The 17,243-nt window shown below is 35.1% G+C and overlaps 1 protein-coding gene across 13 annotated transcripts in view; it reads left to right on the top strand.

The window, feature by feature from the left end:
- LOC120634786 (calpain-B-like) overlaps positions 1–16,619 on the top strand; it is a 60,761-nt gene extending 44,142 nt beyond the window's left edge. For 10 of the 13 annotated variants that reach the window (XM_039905576.1, XM_039905574.1, XM_039905573.1 and 7 more), the window contains 14 exons: positions 335–503; positions 1,670–1,851; positions 2,231–2,344; positions 3,291–3,397; positions 4,238–4,347; positions 5,855–6,051; positions 7,841–7,948; positions 8,789–8,831; positions 9,232–9,361; positions 11,226–11,423; positions 12,772–12,899; positions 13,563–13,684; positions 14,157–14,230; positions 16,403–16,619. In XM_039905576.1, the coding sequence (XP_039761510.1) occupies positions 335–503; positions 1,670–1,851; positions 2,231–2,344; positions 3,291–3,397; positions 4,238–4,347; positions 5,855–6,051; positions 7,841–7,948; positions 8,789–8,831; positions 9,232–9,361; positions 11,226–11,423; positions 12,772–12,899; positions 13,563–13,684; positions 14,157–14,230; positions 16,403–16,485 (1,765 nt within the window). In that variant the 3' untranslated portion in view covers positions 16,486–16,619. Of the gene's footprint in view, positions 1–334; positions 504–1,669; positions 1,852–2,230; positions 2,345–3,290; positions 3,398–4,237; positions 4,348–5,854; positions 6,052–7,840; positions 7,949–8,788; positions 8,832–9,231; positions 9,362–11,225; positions 11,424–12,771; positions 12,900–13,562; positions 13,685–14,156; positions 14,231–15,566; positions 15,643–16,402 lie in introns of all 13 variants that reach the window. The other 3 variants (XM_039905585.1, XM_039905586.1, XM_039905575.1) reach the window with 2 other exon arrangements.
- Positions 16,620–17,243: the final 624 nt, after the last annotated feature.

The following is a 17,243-nucleotide window of genomic DNA, read 5'->3' as shown; positions in this document are numbered from 1 at the left end:
CGTGCAAGTGTGAAGTGCACGCCAATGATAATATGTATATACCAGGAACACATCAGCAGCACAGGCAGTAGACAAAAGTTGTATCCACCGATTATATCCCCTGCCTGGCAGGGGATCCTCGACAGTGTACAGATCTGTTTGGTGTGGAGTATAAGGATTGAAGAAATTATAACACCATATATATAATAACACCAAACAGATTTTACTGCTGTTCGCGGAGTAATAGCAAATTAGGCTTAATTTTCATAATCTAATTTTCATAATAAAAAACAAGGCACTGGTCTCCTCCAACAGCGAGAAGGGGTTATCAGTACTGTGCTATTAAATATTCCAGATTGCACGGCTCGTACGAAGCTCTAAAGGGCGGTTCAACCTGCGAGGCCATGGAGGACTTCACCGGTGGAGTCACCGAGATGTATGAGATCAACGAACTGCCTCCCAACTTCTACACTATTCTGCTGAAGGCCTATGAGAGGAACTCGCTTATGGGATGCAGTATTGAGGTAAGGGACAATTTAAGTCTTCACACGCCTTTGAGGACATTGTGGAGAAATCTCAATAGGCATTTTGACTAATTTGGCTAACTGCCGTATGATGAAACGAAGTGGATATAAACAGTCGATTACAAGAAATGGTCATAAATTTGTGACATCTGCATATCGTCTGCGAAAGGTGCAGAAGTCATTTGTGTGACTGAGTATACGCTTTTATAATATGATTCCTAAGGTAATTTTGGACCTACCAATGCATAAGTTTAAATAATGTCACACACAAAAAAACACATTTATTACAGCGAGGTTATTATACAATTGATGAATTTCTTAATGACAAGGTTGCTTGGAAGGATCCGGCTCCGCTTTCATCTCTCACAAGATAGAAAAATGAATTTTGAAATGTAAAATGTAAATTGTTAATGTTGGAAAAGAGCAACTGCTGAGTTTCTTGCCGGCTTCTTCTCGGTAGAATTTGCCTTCCGAACCGGTGGTAGAGACACTACACACAGACAGACTTGACGTTTCAAAGTGCTTATATTAGGCCTACTTGAAATAAATGAATTTTGAATTTTGATGTTCGGTAGTATCTACTGTATCCAAATAATATCTTATTTTTGCAGAAATCAAATGAAATATCAATAAATATACAATACACACATCGCTTTAGGTTAATTAATATAATAGGTATATGAATATTAAATCATTAGATATATACAGTATTTTAGCGATTCTTTGTCAATGTCATCGTGCATGTTATGCTGATTTCTTTAAATGACGCTAAGCGATTTATCGTTCCGGTACGATGTCGCGTAGAAACCGGGGTATGGGTTGAATATAACTGGCATTATCCGAACAGGCTAGCCCGCTACCGTCTTAGACCGCAGCATCTCTTACCATCAGCAGGTGAGATTGCAGTCAAGGGCCGACTGTGTGTGGCCAACTAGCTAAATAAAAAAAAATTCAACGCACAAAAGTCTGGGGATCGAATTCGGACTCGGACTCGGACAGGGATGCCGAAGTATGAACCACAACGCTATCACCGCTTATTTTGGTTCACTATTTGTATGGCATGTTTAATTTAGTTTAGTTTAGTTATCCTCGAGATTCTATACGTCGCTTACTTTATGGAAAAGCCACCATACCACATTTTTAAAATGCATTATAACTGTTCACAGCCGGACCCAAACATCCTCGAAGCTGAAACACCAGTGGGTCTTATCCGGGGCCACGCGTACTCCGTGACCCGGGTCAAATACGTGGACATCGAGACCCCGGGGCGAGCGGGGAAAATCCCGTTACTGAGACTGAGGAACCCCTGGGGAAATGAAGCAGAGTGGAATGGACCCTGGAGTGACAAGTTAGTTTTTTTTTTCTGAATTTTCTTTGGTCTCGCCTGGCTTCGGCCGTGGCTAGTAGCCACCTTATCGAAAAAGATGGGCCGCTAAGCGATTTAGCGTTTCGGTGCGATGTCGCGTAGAAACCGATCAACAGTATGGTTTTAATATAACTGTTAGACCCCTGATTTGTTAGCTCGCTACCATCGTAGAGTACATCATAACTTACTACCAGGTGAGATTGCAGTCAAGGGCTAACTTGTAGTGGAATAAATAAAAACAATAACTATTAATTTACTAGCGCCAAATATCAAGTCAGCTTAGTTGCTTAGTAAAGATGTAAAGTGAGAACAAACAAACAAACACACTGTCACATTTGTAATATTAAGTAATGATTCCCAGGTCACCGGAATGGCGCTTCATACCGGAATCGGAGAAAGAGGAATTGGGCCTCACGTTCGATGACGACGGCGAGTTCTGGATGTCTTTCAAGGACTTTTGTAGTCACTTCGATAGGTATATATTCTTAATTAATTCTTGGTGGAGCTCGTCCGGGGAAGTATAAAAGCGGGTGATTTTCTACTTTTACTTTTTGGATCGCGTTAAAGTTAACTACGATTTCTATGGTATTGAAATAGTGCCATCTAGTGACAGCACGGTTTCCCAGCATTGTCACTAGATGGCGCTTCTGAGGACGTGTTCATTTCATGCCATGCAAAGTGTTACTCTGTTTATAGCGTTTTCAACTAACTAACAGGTGATGACCCACAGCCACACACACAGCGATTACGACTTACACACCCTAAGCCACGTCAATTCCACTCAAACTTCCACACTGCCACCGCCACGGCAACACCCAATTCGACATCCACTGCAGCATCCAAAGCCACTTCCTGACAGACAGATTTAGACGGCTGATTGGCGCAGTGGGCAGCGACCCTGCCTTCTGAGTTCAAGGCCGTGGGTTCGATTCCCACAGCTGGAAAATGTTTGTGTGATGAACATGAATGTTTTTCAGTGTCTAGGTGTTTATATGTGTATTATAGGTATTTATGTATGTTATTCATAAAAATATACCTCAGTCACCTCAGTACCCATAACACAAGCTACGCTTACTTTGGGGCTAGATTGCGATGTGTATATTTATTATTATTATTATTATTATACTTAAAACGCACATAACTTTGAAATGTTATAGGTGTGTGCCGGTACCCTATAAAGGAGAGGCTGAAGTCTTAGCCAGCTTTAATTTTTTTTTTTTATATAATTAGTTGGAGGACCAACCAAAAATACCACCTGATGGGAAGTGGAAAACCATCGCCTATAAACAGAGTTATACTTCGCAGGGCATGCAAGGAGCACATCCTGCAATGGCCGCCCTGTGACCACCAAACTGAGGCATAGGTGTTAAGCCTTATGTGTCTGTAATTTTATTTTATAAGAGCTTCATTTTTTTTTTCAGAGTTGAGATCTGCAACTTGAACCCTGATTCTCTGGACCCGGATGAGTGCCCCGAAGGTTGCACTAAGAAGTGGGAGATGTCCGTCTTCGAAGGAGAGTGGGTTCGAGGTAATTTTCGGGACCTTACCTTACATCTATTTTGATAATAAAGCCGAAGAGTTTGTTTCTTCGTTTGAACGTGCTAACCTCAGAAACTTACAGTGGAATTGAAAATACTATTTTGCATTTATGATTGCTGTTTTTTTTTTATTAACTTTATTGCACAATCAAAAAAAACAGTTTGCAAAACTTACGGACTTCACGCAAGAGCACTTTCTACCAGCCAAACTTCGGACGTGCGAAAAAAAACGCGTTTAAAATTTGGGAAATAAATTATAAATTAATATACGTATTTAAATGTTATTAAATATATATATGCAGATTCAAATCAACCTTTACGAAAAGGCGTGTAACAAAACAAGAACATGAAACCAAATACAGTTCGTGTCCAATGCAATGAAATTTCACATTACGATCACTACGATCCTTGAGGGCCGAGCAAATGATAGAATGGCGTTGGAGGGCGATACAACGCGGTGGGTCCGGGTATATTGTGTCCAATGTCATATGTGACTATGTCTTATAGTTATAAGTGGGACATCCCGAGTTCATCCGCGGTAGATGTAATCCTGAATTCCTAAATTTCTCCTGGGCTGGTGTGAGGATACGACCTTGGCTGTATATGGGTTAATATAACCGCATACCGCCTAACAAGCAAGCCCGATACCAGATATATACTTGCGAACCCGCACTTCTCACCATAAACGCATAGTTTCTAAGGGAATGGCTAATTATGTTGGAAAATGTTTGTTACAATTTATAATAAATAATAAATAAATAAAAAAAAATAACAATACACAATGTTTACTAAATTTCAGTGTAATGAAAAAAAAACCTTTTTGTTCTCAGGTGTGACAGCGGGCGGTTGCAGAAACTACCTAGAGACATTCTGGAAGAATCCGCAATACACTGTCACTTTGAAGGACCCGGATGAAGGCGACGCCGAGAACAAGTGTACTGTGAGTTGGTTTTATTCATTTCTTCATATAAAATGTGTAACAGAATTACGAAATAATCTTGAAGGATTCATAAGTATATTTCATAAGGAATCACTCTGTAAAAATATTAAATCAAAAAAAGCATATTAATTTTTCCATAGAAATGAATTCAAAACATCCTAATTGTTAATTTATGGCAAACCTATTGAAGATAAAAGATCGACACGCGTGACATAATTTTGTCATATAGTGTTAAGTATTGGAAACTATGGCAGTCGTTTACTCAATAACTATTAGGTTTTCGGTTTCACAGATAAGTCTCAGAGACAGTAAGTAATGTTCCCCTAAACCCTATGAAGTACTAATTCGGTTTTCATATACACATTGTATATTTATTTGTTTAAATATTACCACACAGTACACAAAATTTTACGTTATGTGCGTTTTAAGTAATTAAAATATCACTTGCTTCAACGGTGAAGGAAAACATCGTAGGGAAACCTGCATGCCTGAGAGTTCTACACAATGTTCTCTAAGGTATGTGGTGTCCACCAATCCGCACTGGGCCAGCGTGGTGGGCTACGGCCTTAACCCCTTCTCATTTTGGTGGGCCCCGTAATGGGTTGATGTGATGATGACGACTATAATTATTTCCGCTTTAAGTCAATACACCATATTAATATTGACAAAATAATTATGAAATTATTACAATGAAATAATAAATGTCTTTAATAGATATTAATACTAAATATCGCAGCAGAAATCCCAAAACCAATAGAACTTTTAGTCTTAACATATACAAAAACAACAATTCTTTTTACATTCTCACCACTTTATAATGAGCCATTAGAACTTTTGGTCTTAACGTATACAAAAACAACACTTTCTACAATCCTGTGGTTAGAATGTGCCACCTTTATAACGAGTTGGTTTTCTCCTGGGATCTTGACATCTTTAATCATAAATCTGTTTCTTTCAGTCTGCTTGACAAATGTAAAAAAATAAATAAAAATTATAACTTAACTCGACACTGTATTCTCCTTACACTATGTTATTTTATATGATACTAGATGTGCCCTGCGGCTTCGCCCGCGTGATTTTGAAAGGCAGCGTACTGCTACATAGCAGCCTACACCTATAGTCATATATGAGATTTTTAGATTTTTTCACAAACATTTTGTTATCTTACGTAATTTCTTTTTTTCAATAAAAAGTATACTATGTTATTTCTATTACCTCCAAGAATATGTATAAAAGGTTTCATGAAGATCGCTTCAGTAGTTTTCGCGTGAGAGCGTAACAAACAAACCAACTTACATTAACATTTATAATATTAGTAGGGATGTAAATTGTTTTTTTTTTGGAAGAAAATATCCAAGAACGTACGTCCGTCCCATCTATTGGCTGCATTTATACACGCATGTGGTGGAGAATGGCTAGTTTTATTTTTATTGGTTGTTTTTCTTATGTTTATGTTTTGTCATGATCTGTTTTGTGGGTTTAATAAATTAAAAAAAAAATGTTTCAGATTATCGTGGCCCTTATGCAGAAGAACCGCCGCTCGCAGCGCCACCAGGGCCTCGAGTGTCTCACCATCGGCTTCGCGGTGTACCGTCTCCCGGACTACGGTCACGTGCCGAAGCCTCTAGACGTCAACTTCTTCAAGTACAACGCGTCTGTGGGACGCTCGCAGGCGTTCATCAACCTAAGAGAAGTCAGCGCCAGGTGGGTTATTCAGCGGATAGCCTAGTGGCTAGGAGTTCGGCTCCACTTCGGGAGGCCCGAGTTCGAATCCCAGCTTCTAACATTTCTAAGTTATGTGCGTTTCAAGCTACTAAAATATCACTTGCTTCAACGGTGAAGGAAAACTGCATGCCTGAGAGTTCTCCACAATGTTCTCAATGGCGTGTGGTGTCCACCAATCCGCACTGGGCCAGCGTGGTGGACTCGTGCCCTGTAGTGGGTCGGTTATGGGTTCATTATGATAAGCGGCACAGAACCGTCGAATTCGGAACTCCCTATAAAAGTTTGAAAGATGAGTTTAGTAATTTTGTTAGACCTTCAATAGGGATTTGATGATGAAAACATATATTTTTTTTATTATTATTACTTTTATTTTGTTTATTTATTTACATAAAGTTTCCAAAAAAATAAAAAATACTTATAGCTAGCATCAGAAAACCTTTGTAATATATGCTAACAGAGAATTAAGTCTTGGTACGTTAACTACAGAACATTATTGCCAGTTTACCATGTTGTGTATAAAAATGATCATAAGTTACTTAAAAAGAAGGACTTCAGTTTTTTCTTAATATTACGAGGATTAATATTGTCTCGTACATCAGTGGGTAATTCATTAATAAGGCGAGGAACTAGGTAAACGTTCGTGCGCTCGCCATACCTATTGAACGCGCCCGAAGCGCATAACCGTCCTCGACTGACGGCCCGCGTGCATACAGGATGTTGTACTTTGTTTATTTTATTAAAAAAGTTTTCTTTTAAAATTGAATATTTGAACTGTACCTGCACTGGTAAAACTTTACACTTTTTAAAAAGTTCAGCTACGGAATAGTCACTATGGTTATTGTTAAGGATAAGTTTTAAAATTAAGTTTTTTGCGAGCTTTAAAGTGTCTAGCGGAAGTTATGGCTGTCGGAAAGTTTAATATATTATGTGATAATATTTTAAATTGGAATATATATAAAGATCAATCATTAGAATTTAGGTAAATTTAACCCTATTTGCCCTTCTGGTGAATTTAGCCGTCTAACCAACTAAGCATGTATGCTGGCCATTGAATTATGAAAATACAGGAAACGTGTACACGACTAGTATTGAAGCATCAAAAACCACTCCACTTTAGAGTTGTTTATCGAACAAACGGCAAGACACTTCATAGCATTTAGCAGTTGAAATGAATTATTTTATCTTTAATGAGAAAAAGTTAGTGAGCTAACATCATTCCGCGGGTGTAAAGTGAGGCGTGCGCGGGACGTTTTCACTGTTGTTGGACGCAATGCAAGGAATACCATAATGGCTGAATGAGGATTCTGTTTTTTCTTAATTCTTTGATGCCGGCCTCAATACTCATATAAATTAAAAACGCTACTTAAGGCTGGATAGAAGCAGGCGTTACTTTGCGGAAATCCATGATATATTATCAAAATTAAGCTTAATTTGCTATACTCCGCGATAAGCAGGAGAATCTGTGTGGTGTAATTTATAATTTCTTCAATCCTTATACTCCACACCAAACAGATCTTCGGCAATGTACCCTCTACGCACGTTTCGCTCCGAAACCGGAGCATCCTCAGGAGATGTTGACTTTACAATGAATAATTGTTCTTAACAATTATAAATTACATCACACAGATTCTCCTGCTTTTCGCGGAGTATAGCAAATTAAGCTTAAGTTTGATAAGCTACTTGAGGCTCCTCATTTTGTCTGTCATTATAGGTCAAAACAAAAAAAGGAATTATTGACATTGAATTTAAAAAAAAAAAATTGTTACAGGTTCAAATTCGAGCCCGGCCAGTACGTGATAGTGCCTTCAACGTTCGACCGTGATGAGGAGGGGGAGTTTCTACTACGTGTATTCTCAGAGAAAAGCAATAATATGGCGTTAGTGCATCCTTCTATTCATCGTTTAAGGCAATTTGGGAATTAATAATTTCTGAATTTTCTTTGGTCGTGGCTAGCTACCACCGTACCGACAAACACGTGCCGCTAAGCGATTTAGTGTTCCGGTGCGATGTCGCGTAGAAACCTTTTAATGGTAAGACTACCATACTCCCTAACAGTGTGAGCCCGCTACCATCTTAGACTGCATCATCACTTACCACCAGTTGTGATTGCAGTCAAGGGATAACTTGTGGTGGAATAAAAAAAAATTATGACGTCCAATTGGCGCAGTGGGCTGCGACCCTGCTTTCTGTGGTTGTGGGTTCGATTCCCACAACTGGAAAATGTTAGTGTGAAGAACACGGGTGTTTTTCAGTGTGCGGTGTCCACTGTATTCTGTATATTATAAGTCTGTATAGTATACGACAGCCGATTGGCGCAGTGGGCAGCGACCCTGCTTTCTGAGTCCAAGGCCGTGGGTCCGATTCCCACAACTGGAAAATGCTTGTGTGATGAACATGAATGTGTTTCAGTGTGTGGGTGTTTATCTGTATATTATAAGTATTTATGTATATAAAAATATTCATCAGCTGTCTTAGTACCCGTAACACAAGCTACGCTTACTTTGGGGCTAGATGGCGATGTGTGTATTGTCGTAGTTTATTTATTTATTATTTATTTATAAGTATTTATGTATATTATTCTTAAAAAATATTCATTAGTCATCTTAGTACTCATAATACAAGCTTCGCTTACTTTGGGGCTAGATGACGATGTGTATATTGTCACTGCGAAATAAATAAGCGAATTCTACATATTTTATTCTTTATTTGTTTGCAGTGAAAACGACGAAGAAGTCGGTATGGGTGATGTGGATGATAGGGTAAGATGTTCTATCTACAATGTTATATTAAGAAATTAAATGTTTATTGGATATATCTATCTATCTATCTATCTATCTATATATATATATAAAAGAGAAAGTGCGTGGGTATGTTCCGTAAAGGCACCGATTTCAATGAAACTTTCAGGGAATCTCCGGATTGACCTGGCGAGTAATCCTGTAAAGTTTGGTGACGATCGGAGCACCTATTTTTGAACTGTCAAACTGTCAAATACAGCTTTTATTTACTATGATGATATTCTATTGTTGGGTGTACATGGGTGTAGATAATTATCTTCACCCGCTCGAGCAGAGAATAGAAGAGAATGAATACGGAGAGAAATAAATGATATAATATATAATAAAGACATATTTGACTTTGACTTTAATGTGTTTTAAGGTAAAAGAAATAGCACCTAATCCCGAACCCGCGGACCCTGTCCGTGATTTCTTCACTCGCCTGGCCGGTGCTGATGGTGAAGTGGATTGGCAGGAGCTGAAGGAAATCCTGGATTACGCTATGAGGGAGGGTAAGTACTTCATTACACGAGCGTAATTATAGGAATAGGTGGAAGCGTTTTCCACCCGACGACGACATTTATTCAGAAGATTTTTAAAAATAAGGAACATAAATAACTTCGTTTTAATATATTCAAAAAAGAACCGAACCAAAATTTATTGAAAATTAGAGCTTAGTGGGAGTGAGAAACATTGAATAGAAAAGGACAAGTCAGAATGACATCTGACTGACAATCTGACAGATGTTAATCTGACTGCTGTCCTTTTCTATTCAGTATTTCCCACATTGTAAAAAAACAGCGATACTTTTAACTATTCATAATTCATCCCAGCCAATAAAATATATGTTTTTTTAACATATTCCTGACTTAATCTTCGTACAGTTTACACGATTCGATAATATTTTGTTGTAAAAAAATTACAAAGTTATCTCTAACAGTAGTTTGAGTTCCTTTATTCTTAATTTTAGATTAAAATTTGACTTAAATAAAAAAATACTACTTAAATGCTACTGAGTATTTGGTTGCTTTAAATTTTGTACTGATACTAATATTTTCTCCAAGTGTAGAAAAATTAAAGTTGTACGTTGGACACTTGGAGAAAATTTGTTAAATAAAAATATAAATTTAACTTAAGGATACGGCGACTCAGCTAATGCATTAAAAATTGCAAAAAAATACGGTATGCCACGATCTTAAGATGAGAGATTTATGTAACAAGATTTGGCAACAGTATCTCAATGTAGACTTACCGCTTTGTATTCAACAATAAATTTAACTAACTGTAAATTTTGAATAAAAAAAAAATCACCAAATAGGCTACATGGATTTTCTATTGCATTATTGTTTTAAGGTTGCCTTTTTTGCTTTATAAGAGATAAATCTGCTTTAATGAGAATTATAGGTAAAACTTTTCCGTTTAGAAAAAAAGGAAAAGTCAACATTTCACTAAATAAAATATAATTTTATTTTTTTAACCTAATTTATCAATATTTATGTAATTTACAAAATGCCCATTTTGAGCTTTCAATGTAATAACGCTTCTGTGCCATTTTTAATGCTGCTTTTTTAAATTGTTTTGTTGGAAATCGTCGGAAGATAATTCTATATGTGAGTAATAGAAAAAAAGTTTTTGTAATATTTATGATTTTATTGTTGTAAATAAATTTTGCTACATGTTTTATTTCATTTACACACATGCTTTGAATGTTTAGAAACTTTTATAATTTGCTACTTTTACAAAAATGTATTTATATAAGTAAAATAGTAGTTAATTTTAGTCTCATATGTGTATATTTAATATAATTTGCAAATTTTATTTTAATTTGTAGACATTATTAGCCATTCAATTAAGTATATTTCATTGCAAGTTATAATGTTAAAGTTCTTTTAAAGTAATCTGTGTTTCATAACGACATTTACTCCAGGTTATAATTTAGTAATATATTTAACAAATAATTATTAATTTTGTAACATCCCATTAACTTGATTATTTAAAATTAATTAGATATGAGATAATGTACACCCCTAGTACCAAACTGTTAAATTAGCTAGATCGGTGCATTTGATATGCGTCAATCATTGTAGTTGGCTAAAATTTAATGATTTAATATCGAAATTGATTTCACCAAAGTTTGGTACTTCGGGATGATGTACTTTTAGCTTTCATTATGATAGACAGTATGCGCGATCTGATTTGGTTGGACTGATGCTAGTCACTGCGCAGATACAGTTCTTAGGAATTCAGATTTGGAGGAGGCGAGGGTCGTATATGGGCTAACGTTCAGCAGTCAACTTCAGCTTAGCCAAATAAGAAAGTGCGAACTACAATTAAAGATAAGAATAGCTGTGTAAAATAGTAATTGTTGGGGTGCAGAAATGGCTATGCGTCGTGGCGTGGCGTACGATGGAGGGGGAGGGGGGCAAACGACCCCCCCTCAAGAGCAAAGCTGTCTCGAACAGCTCCTCTGCGCGCTTTGCGCACCAATCTGCAAGGAGATCGGCGTGGATCTGCAACAAGTCCAAGCTCAACAGCAGCAGGAACAGGTCCACCTCAACCAACCGCAACCGCAAGGTATTGTGTTTACGGTTATCATAAAAGTTACAACAATTTGTAAAACTCGTAAATGGATCATAATTTTTTGTGTAAATTTCATAAATGGGTATTTAGTTTATCTGTATGTTAATGTAGAACAAACCTACATTATTTTTACACAATAATTAATACTGTGAACTTTTTGTTTAATAATCTTTTGTGAGATTTTTCATTATTTTTTGGATTATAACCGTCTTATCGCTACGAAAAAGCACTTTGCTGATGCGTTATTAATACCATTATTTGTTTTATCCCGGATTTGCTCCAGATAAACAGATATTACTTTAAATAATAATTAAATATTTACGTTTTTATTAAATTTGAACATTTGAGATAAATGAATAATCACTCCTTTTTGTTTGATACTAATATAATAATACATATTTACTCATGTTACAGGAAAGAAGGCGACAATGCATGCACCTGTATAATACAATTCAAATCTTTTATAGAAATGGAGGATATTGCTTTAAAATGTCTGTTTTTGTTTTATACTATGGCATTATTATGTTTTCAGATTTTTAAACTATTTGTGTATTATTATGATTTTGTACTACTATCGTGTTATTATTTTTATTTTTATTTTAAAATAATGCTCTACGTCTGCCTTTATCGATGTCTACTTATAACGTTTGGAGCATTGTTTTAGTTTGTATATTATTATTTGATGAGAAGCTAAGATTATTAACAGTTTATAATAGATAATTTTGTTTCTGATCAACTACTTGTTTTTGTTTTGACTTTGCTTTACGCCGCTACTAACCAGTGACCATACAAATGTAAATATCGTCAATACAATTGGTAATATTTACATTTTTAAAGCTTCATGTCAGCATGTTTGATTGGCAAATTTGTTCTCAAAAATGGGCATTTTAAAAATTACTCTTAATACCATATAACTTTTTTAGTCATGAACATAATTCACCTCCATTTCGATAAAATTCTAGTGTTTTTTTATGGGAAACGTGAGTTTATTTAAACTACGATTGAATATATTACTGAATTGTTTAGAAGGAGTAGATTTAGTTATATTGTTTAATAAAACATTAGTTTTAAACACCATTTAAAATAATAAGTTTTTGAATCCTGATATACTGCACGTCGCTACATGTACAGTATTGGAAATTATATATAAAAAAAAGTAATAAAACATTTTTAAAACATTATTACGATGATCAAATAAAATGTTTTTGTTTATTTTTCATCATGTTTTTACTTCATTTACATAAATAAGTATTTAACGTAATTTATTTATGCTACACGTCGCCCAAGTATTCTAGGTAAACAACTTTGTAAGCAATTTTTAATATTTTTACACGCGTTACAGAACTGAAAGGCGAAGGATTCTCTAAGGATGTGTGTAGAAGCATGATTGCTATGTTGGATAAAGACAACTCGGGCGGCCTCGGTTTTGACGAGTTCAAATCATTGTGGATCGATTTACGTAATTGGAGGGTACGTATTTATGAAGTTTACAATTTAGTTTCACCTCCATATAAGCATAACATTACATTAATTCCTTTGTTTCTACTTTCTACCCCTGAGTTCGATTTAATGAGTGTACAAACGACAACCACTAAAGTCGACTAATTTTTCCTCACTTACGTTAAAACCTAAACGTTACGTCACCTTGACTATTATATTGCAGTTACCACCATTGACGGACCAAACTGGTTGCCCGCAGATAATGTAAGGGCATGTAAAGAAAACATATTGTAATTATTTTATGTTATGTATCTGTATATTGTTTTTTTTATATTTATACCAGCTGTCGCTTACGACTTATTCCATGTTCGAGTCTTTTTTTTTTGTTTTAAAATCACGCATAAAAGTTTGATTTCCCGGAATATATAGTAAAAAAAAAATTACTTAATATCGGTGCAGGAGCCTTAAATTGGTTACATGACAAACAGACAAACGAAATATAGCATTTATAGTATTACTATCAATATATTTCAGGTGCATTTAAGTTAGTTTTTATGCAAAACCAAAATCTAATCATGAATTTCATTTCAAGTTAACAATTTTCTATTCTTATAATATCGGCACGGACAACTATTATAGCCTATAGCCTTCAAGATGTACCAACCCGTATGTAAATAATCAAATGTGTTGCAGGCTGTATTCCGCTTATATGATACCGAAGGACGTGGCGCTATACCTCCACAACATTTGCGGGACGCTCTCCACTCGGCCGGCTACACTGTCAACGCTCACGTACTAAACGTCCTTGCTCACAGGTATTAAGAAAAAAAAAATTTCAATAAATGTCATTTTATATTTTAGATGAGGATGTAAAAAGAGTATGTCCGTACCGATGGTTACTTGCCTTGCAGTTTATATATTTTTGTTTGTTCGAATACTTTATTGCATACACACATTTTCTACACAGCTAGGCGTGCGAAGGCGGCTTTACTGCAATCTCACCTGGTGGTAAGTGATGATGCCGTCTCAGATGGGATTGTAGTAGTCATACCCTTAATCGGTTTCTCCGCATCGCACCGGAACACTAAATCGCTTAGCGGCACGTCTTTGCGGGTACGGTAACTAGCCACGGCCAAAGACTCCCAGACCAGACAAGAGAAAATTCAGAAATTATAAATAAAAACGAAGGGTTTTGCCGCACAATTGTGCGGCAATTTAATTTAAAGTGCTTAAATTGAAGGCCTACTTGCAGTAACTGAATTTTAAATTAGTTTATTTTGTTTACAGATACGGATCACATGACGGCTACATACAGTTTGACGATTTCATTATGTGCGCCGTGCGACTGAAAACCATGATCGGTGAGTATTTTCATTCAAGATTTCATTTAATTTTGTTTAGCGATATTTTTTTTAATCCGCCATTTTTACAATTTTCTATTAGACTCTAAGGAATAAATTTGACGTTTTGACAACTATTGCATATATATATCTCAATCTATCATATTAATTCCATTGGCAGATTGCCTGAAAAATCAGTCCTTAATCTTTTAGCTATTTATTTCGCGATCGCGATCTTATACGCGATTTGTGTAAAATAAATAAATAGCTTTTGTAAATATCATAAATTCTGTAAATTTTTACAGTTGTTGTACAACTATTAGCAGATTAAATAGAAATTATATTTCCAGCAGTGGACATCCTTCAGTTGATAATGTTTAATGTATATTATTGTAAATATAAAAGGGGTTCGCATTGAATTATGTCACGATATACTGTTTTAAATACTAGTGGTGACATTATATAACTGAGTCTGCGTGGTTGCAGCATGTTAGACGACAGAGATCTTGGGTTCGATTCCCGGATCAGGCAGTTATTATTTTTAGGTATTGAACTGATCCGTCAAGAAACTTTCAGTAACAATCCGGAGTTAGGAAATTGGCATAGTCCAAGACTTACTTCGTATAGCATGTAAAGCTGTGTGTCCCAGTTATTATACCTAACATAATATTTATAGCATCATAGTAAATAAAAGCTGTATTTGACCGTTTAAAAATAGGAGTGTTCCGATCGTCACCAAATTTTACAGGATTACTCACCAGGTCAATCCGGAGATTCCCTGAAAGTTTCATTGAAATCGGTCCATCCGTTTCGGAGCCTATACGGAACATACCCACAGACTTTCTCTTTTATATATATAAGATAGTAAATATACTTAATTGGATTCAAAGAAACTAATACAATTATAATGGTATAGAAAAATACACATTTGTTATCAGTTAACGGATCCAAGAAATTGTCACAACAATTTATAGTTACATAAAAAAATTATCTATATATAGTAGGTGAAAAACTTCTGCCCCTATACTAGGATTTAACCTGTATTTGCCGTTGAAGTAGTCGTCGTAAACCCCGTGTACCCCTATTGGAGAAGCGTGTCGGGTTAATGCTCTAAAACCCTCTATTCTATTAGAGACGAGGCTTGTATAAGAGACGACCCAGCCACAGCTAATATAAACTAATGCTGATTTAGGCAGAAAATGGCAATTTATGACCATGATGTCCTAAACGACAACAATATTATAATAATGATGCTTTAAGCGACGGTAGTCAGTTACTGGGCTAGGAAGATCGTGCGATCTATAGTTAAAGTTAAGCATAATCTGTACGTAATGTTATAACAATTATAATGAAACAGCGAACAACGAACCGCTCGAGAATCTCGAACGCGAACTCCAGAACCCGTGAGCGGACGGACGGACGCCCGGACATAAGTATACATACATATACAGACGTGTACTCTATGTGTACAATACACAATGCACTACGTAGGCTTGAAGGAACACCTGCATCATTTTTCCTTGCCCGTCTTATAATTTAAAAAACCTTTTCGATACTTTTTAGTGTTTTAAAATTAAAATAGAAAAAAACACGATTGAGTTTGTAAACAGAAAATATTATATATTTTATTTTATATGATATCATATCATACATATATGTAATAATGAAGTATTGAAAAGATTCTTTACTTGCATTTTAAGACAGTTAAGAAAAAATGGACTATGATATATTCACATCTCAAAATTTTATAGCATTTGAAAATGAATTCGGTAACATAGTTTAATGGAACTATGGAATCGTGACCTTCGATTGATTTAAAAATAAAATTTCAAGTCATTTTACGTTATATAAATGTTAAATAATTTCGTAAAAGTGCCGCCTTCAAGCCTTCTCGAACATATTGTTTGCGACGATTTATTAAAAATAAATATAAAATAAACAAAAATTTACTGGTTAATTTTGGGGTAAACCCTTTTTTATTACGAATAAAATTATATCGCTCGCAGACAATAAACATCACAAACATTTCACGTCAGTAGTTATTTGCAGGTGTCGACAACATTTTAATCAATATTTTCTTTAATGCAAAAATTAGTATACCATGCAAGTAACTACAGAATTGCAAAACGCTTACTAACCGTGCAGAAACGCACCAAAAATGTATTTTTTTTTAATTTTTGATATATTTTTCAGATACCTTTGAGGGTCGGTCGTCGGGAGGTGAATACGCCACGTTCTCCCTTGATGAATGGCTGAATCGCACAGTTTACTCGTAAGATATATGACTGTATAAAAATATGCCTTAATACCTTTAACGTCTATAATCGATTGTGTGAGGGTAGTTGATCATTAATTTCTACTGTTACTGTAATGTTTTTGAGATCACAATTTTTTTTTTATGTACATCTTCTTTGCGTTCTCTTATGATTATATATTTTATGAATCAAAATATATTATAGATATTCGAAATCAATAAAAGTAACTGGAGTATATATATATTTTTGCAAAGTATATTTTTTTTTTAAAAAGATATTTTTTTTATAACAGTTTAATAGTTTTTAATTTGCATTTTTTTAATTCAACTACCTTCATATAACGTCTACAATTCTAGCACATTTGATAGCCAAAAATATTCATAATTACGATTTTTTATAATATTTTGTATAGAAATTTTTATGTCACAAATTATTATTATTCTATTAATATATTTCGGTGTCGTGATTTTAACTTTTTTGTATACGATTACGGGTATCATTGTATTAAAAAAAAATCTAAAATTTTCATTTTCGTCTCCTTTAAATTCTCTCATTTTCATTCGATGTCGTAATTTATGTTTTAATTAATAATTATATGATAAAAAATATACATAAAAATGCCTTGAATCGTCCTTAGAACAGATTTATATAAAATACATTATATAGTAAATTTAAGATAACAGTATTTTTGTATCCACCGAATGTTCATTCCAGTGTACCAGATTTAACCAGTTTTTAGACATCGAGCATTAAGCCAATAGAATTTAATAACGGAATTT

The sequence above is a fragment of the Pararge aegeria genome, chromosome 25 (genome assembly GCF_905163445.1).
Source record: "Pararge aegeria chromosome 25, ilParAegt1.1, whole genome shotgun sequence".
Lineage (NCBI taxonomy): Eukaryota > Metazoa > Arthropoda > Insecta > Lepidoptera > Nymphalidae > Pararge > Pararge aegeria.
This window is presented reverse-complemented; position numbering and strand designations above follow the sequence as displayed.